This window comes from Fulmarus glacialis, unplaced genomic scaffold, assembly GCF_000690835.1.
Source record: "Fulmarus glacialis isolate BGI_N327 unplaced genomic scaffold, ASM69083v1 scaffold26298, whole genome shotgun sequence".
NCBI lineage: Eukaryota > Metazoa > Chordata > Aves > Procellariiformes > Procellariidae > Fulmarus > Fulmarus glacialis.
Genome location: NW_009229304.1, coordinates 45590 through 50928, shown reverse-complemented (window position 1 = coordinate 50928; position 5339 = coordinate 45590). Strand labels below are relative to the sequence as shown.

General features: G+C 39.3%; 1 protein-coding gene across 1 annotated transcript in view; it reads left to right on the top strand.

Annotated features, from left to right (window-relative positions):
* Positions 1 to 894: 894 nt before the first annotated feature.
* The window catches only part of ECHDC1 (enoyl CoA hydratase domain containing 1), a 35001-nt gene continuing 30556 nt past the window's right edge, over positions 895 to 5339 (top strand). The window contains exon 1 of the mRNA XM_009583824.1: positions 895 to 913. Within this exon, the coding sequence (XP_009582119.1) occupies positions 895 to 913 (19 nt within the window). The remainder of the gene's footprint in view (positions 914 to 5339) is intronic.

Here is a 5339-nt window from a genome sequence, read left to right as displayed (position 1 = left end):
GCTCCTGTTGAACTTGATAGCAGTTCCTACTTTGTGTAGAGATGCCATAGAGGAGGTGCATTTTCCTTCTTGGGGAGGCAGAATTTCCCAAGCTTTGTTTAATTTCTGTATTTGTAAGTTACGTTTTGTCAATAGGTTTTCTGCTGCCGATCCCTTAGCATGCTTAAAATCTGCTCGCTGCTTTCTTCCAGCTGAAGGAAAGCCAGCTGGAGAGGTGACTGCCCTCAGCTTGCCTCAGCTGGTAATTATTAGAGTGGGAAGAACCTGTCAGGTAAGGTGTTGTAAGTTAACCTAACCCACGCATCACTGAAGGAAAGAAGAGAGATGCATAAGCGGATGAGGTAGATGGAGGGCTCTGTAACCTTCAGGTGAGGAGTGGTGACAAGCAGCTGGCAACAGTGGCCTGTTGAGCCAGTGCTGGGGAGGAACCCTGCAGGTGAGAGCTCCCTCCTACACCTTTCTTGCGTCTGAAGGCAGGGTCCAGTGACTCCTCTTCACTATGAGACCTATGCTCTAGTCTTCATTTGCATCCAGGCTGGCCCCCTTTGATCTTGCTGTTTCTGAATTCCTTCTCTCTGTCCAGCACTGGAATTTATTTTCTTTCTTTTTTTTCCCCACAATCACCTACCAGCCCACTGTCCCAGGTTCCAGTCAGTTGGTATTAATGATTTTCACTCATTTTCAGCCTACTTTTTTTTGTACAAATGGACTATTTTCATGCTTTGGTTATATTTCTTTTTCACTCTCTGCTCTTTCATCTGTTTTCACGTTGTAGGGTCACTTGTGCCAGTCCTCAGCATTGGGTCACCACTTGCTTTCCATTCATTAGTCAGTCACTGCAGGAACCCAGTGAAGCATCCAACAGTCACGCACACTGCTCTCTAGTACAGATGAATGCCTTCTATGGTGACTGGTGAGACACATACAGAGGGTTGAACTGTGAATCATATCATCATCATCTTCAGTTCACATCTATCCCTTTCTCCATGCCTTGTGTTCGCACTTCTGTGCTTGTCACTGAAACTGCAGCTGCTGAAGGTCTTCATCAAGTCAAGTTCACCTGTGCTTCCTGACCTGTCAGCTGCCTTTGATGGCTTTGTCACAGAAGTGCCTTTCAAATTGTTTTTTTGTTATGTCATTTGAATGTTTTCTTCTCCCTGAGATTTCTTTTGTGGATTTTGTATGTTAGATCCCTTTATTTCTGCTACACTTTATCTCAGGATACTTCATCCAAAACCAGAAATTCAGCTGATGTTTTTTTGCAGGTGACTCACCAGTCTGTATCTGTACTTCCTGCCCCACATGAAAGGGCACGCTTATTTCCCTGATGTATTGAAAACACATCCCTGCATCTTTTCTCCCCATTTGCTTTTTCCCTGACTTGTGTCAATAATTCAGGCGCTATCTTTGAGTTGGAATTTTCCCTGCTCATGCATTTTAACTTGCTGATTATTTCAGAGTAGCTGCTCTGTAGTGTTTCTTGTTTGTGCATGCAGCTCAAATGCTTGTTTGGGCTCCTAATGTCCAGTTCTCTGGTTTGCCTTAGTTCTTCTACCCATCCAGGAAGTTGCTACCTACATCCTTTACCCAGTGCTCTGGCCAGCTATCTTTATGCTCACTGGCAGTTGCAACTGGCAGCATTGCTGGAGGTTGCTGTTTGATACAGCATGTTTTAAGAGAAAAACTGGGGTTGCAACAGAGTAGTGGTGAATGGCAAGGGCAAATATGCGTGTTCAAGAGTTGGGGTTTATTAGTTTCCCAAAGAATCTGCTCAGTTAGGGAATATTAGTGCTGGTGTTATCCCTGTTACTATTTTTTTATTAACATTGTGAGAACTGAATTTTAACTAGGCAGTTACAGAGGCTTTCAGAAGGCCTCTGATTCCTAAGCATACACAAAAATACATATATTGTATGTGAGTGTCTGCGTGTAGATACATACATTGCTCTTCATAATGTGTATCAGTCCTTTGATACCGAAGTGTTGACATTTGATGCGTGTTCATATTAACCCACAGTCTGCTAGCCCACAGACAAGGGTGTTATAAAATCACTTGAGTGCCAAATGGGATTTAAACGGTTGGTTTATGTAAGGGGTACAATAACTGTGGAATGAACAACTATTGATATCCATACTATCAGCTTACCTCTGAGTTGTCACCAGTGATACATAAAGCTGTAGCACTTCTTAAAACATTTGAAAGACCCTAATTGCCCACAGTGTTCTTTATTCCTGTACTGTCAGAATTTTTTTCACTATAAAAACTGTGCATAAACTGTGTGTGCTACAGATGTTAATGGGTGTAGCATATCTGACTTTTTAAAATTAGATTAAGACTTCATTTCTGTAAGTGTATCTAAATAGACGTAATTATGTTAAACTGAAAATCTCAAAATTTTAGTGTAATAAATACCTCTTGGCTTGTCCTACAACATTGTGCGGGTTACTGCAACATTTGTCTCTTGCAGTGCTTTCACTTAGAGTACAGAAAATTAACCTCAGTCATGCCGTGGATTGTGAGTGCTCCATACTGATTGAAATTTTCGGTGTTGTTTGTAAGATATCAGCAGAAATCCCTTTAGTTTGAAAGAGCTGTAGCTTAAATGTCGCGCTTTTCCCGAGTGGTTAGCTTTCCTAGACTGTGCTGTTAAAATAATCTTGTTTTTATTAAAAAAGTACTGGCTACTGACCGGTACTGTGAGAGATGGTTTTAAAGAAAATAATTCAATGATAATACCTTGCATGAGTCATTAATCATGAGTCACGATCAGCAGGCAGTGATGTCCAATTTGTTTTCTAATCCCACACTTGCTGATGCTCTTTATTACCATAGTGATAATATTAAAGAGCTCTTAATGCATATAACCACGCAGTTGAAAATGACAGACTCTTTTTTGGTGGAATAAAATTTCCATATCTTAAGTCTGTTTTGCTCTGTATGTTTTTTGACACGCAAAATCTAGGTAGTGTAAAAGTGATCAAACAAGTATAATTTAGTAGGGAGTTAGGTTAACAGAACAGACTTTTTTTTTCTTTGCTTTCAAGCCAATCATCATGGCTTCTAGAGAATTAAATCTAGTCTGTCTTCTTACGAGGATTGGGGAGGCTTTGTATTCATTAAAAATTGGGAACTAATTGTTCAAGCTACACTTTGCAATGAGAGCCTGTGCTATCCATGTTTTTAATGTTTGTTCTCTCCTGACCAAAAACTAGTAGCTGGATGGAAGGTTTTATTGCATGAATGTATGTTGGGGAATGACTACTGAAGTTTTAGAGAAAATGGAAGGCTGTTTCTCTTCTGAGAGTCTGAATATAAAAAGAATCATTTAGCTGGGAAATGAGCTTTGGAAACCTGTTTTCACTCTTAAATAAAATTTTACCAAGAGAAGCCATTTTAAAGCTTTGAAAGGTGATGGCTGAAATGTTGCAGATAATATTAGAATGTGCATAGATGAAGAGTGTTGGGTGCAGCAGCAGCTGGGTGATATTATTTATGAAGTAATGAATCTGGTATTCAATCAGATTTTTAACTTGATTAAATTTTAATTAGTTTTATTAGGTTATACTTGAGTGTAGAAAAGTTGATTGTGACAGATTAAAACCTTGAATTTAGTAAGGAACTCAGAAGACCCTTCAAAGTGTCTCACCAGGTGTTGATTGTGACGGATTAAAACCTTGAATTTAGTAAGGAACTCAGAACACCCTTCAAAGTGTCTCACCAGGTGTTTAAAAATGATCCCTTTACCTATTCCAGTGTATATGACCTTACAATGCATAGATTTTTAGAGGCCTTACTAGCTTCTTTGTGTTGAACTTGTGAGATAGTGCTGTACTGGTGGATGCAATGTGGCAGGACAGGTACGAATCTACTGGTATAGGTGGCTCTCTTTGAAATTGCCTGGTTTAATGCATACCCCTCCGCATGCTGTAATATGGTTGCTGTGCAGATTCCTCCTCCATTTCAATGGGGATTTTACCTGCCCAAACAGAAGCATTTTCTGCTTTGGTGTGGGATGGTGCAGCTAGAGACAAGATAAGGGTACACCTGACAGGATTGTTCACTTCTTTCATTATATACTAATTGTGTGTGCTTTCTTAATGAGTGTTTTCTTGTTCGTGTATATAATAAATGTTTTAAAAATTTCAATCTGTAAACTGTAAAATGCCTTGAACACAGCATTAAATATAGCTGTCACCAAATTCTGTCTCAGTGAATACGTTTGTGTTCTGGGTTCACCTTAGAAAAACTTTCCAGGAGCTTCTTGTGAGTTCTGGAAGACTCTTGTTTCTGCCAAATATGATTAAGAAACAAAGATGGTCTTTTCCCAGTTCTCCAAAAAATGAGTATCTACCATGTCTTCTGAACAGCTGTATCCATTAAAAAGGGGGTTGGGCAAAGCTAGGACTAGTCCAGCAAATTGCAAGATTTAGATATAGCAAACCTTTTTCTGTGTCCTGTGGCAGTTCTTTTACTTCCCACTCTGAGTGCCTTCTAAGATGACTTCTTTTTCAGATCAGCAGTCTCCAGTTCAGGCTTTAGCCTGTTTCTTTCAAATCACTTGTCAGCCACTTTCTCCAGTAGACCCTTTTCCAAAGTAAATAAAATAAAGTAGAGCTGCAGCTCAAGAATAATATTTGATAATGACTTCCTTGTTATTTCCTGGTATACACATAAAGAGTGGACGAATAAGACATGGCTGTAATGGTGCATAGAAATAGACTAACAATATTACGTAGCTGTATAAAAGGCAAGTGCAATGCTCTGTATGTAATACTGTTGTATACTTTCCCTCCTTTGGGGTACTGCACAGGTTCTGGTGCTCTGTGTCCAAGTGAGATCAATTCAAAGTGGAACTGGAATGACTGGGAAAAGCATTTAGCTACCAGAGGCTAGGAAGTCTAACTAGTGTTAAATGGAGTGTGATAAATGTGTTAATGGAATTAGGTGATAGGGAATAGACCTCAATATAGGAATGGTCTTTGGTTTTTACTTTTTGTGTTCCTCAAGTATTTCTCTCAGAATAGTCTTGCGGTGTAATGGTCACTTACAGAAAAACAGGACATCCTGAAAACATCCAGATCCTGAAAAGTACAGGTTTTGATAGGATTCCTCCTCCAACACAGGTGTGGGCTTTTTCTGGTGTTTTTTTTTTGGTGGAGGGGAGAGGCTTTAGAAGATTAATACAGAGTAGGTTGGTCTAATGGAATATGTAAGCGTCTTACTACAGTTCTTGAACCTCTTTGATATTCTGCACCCAAGTACTTTTGGGTAACTTTAAGAAGAAAATATTTTAAAAGATGACAATTTCTGGCTTAACTACTAAAATCACTTCATAAAA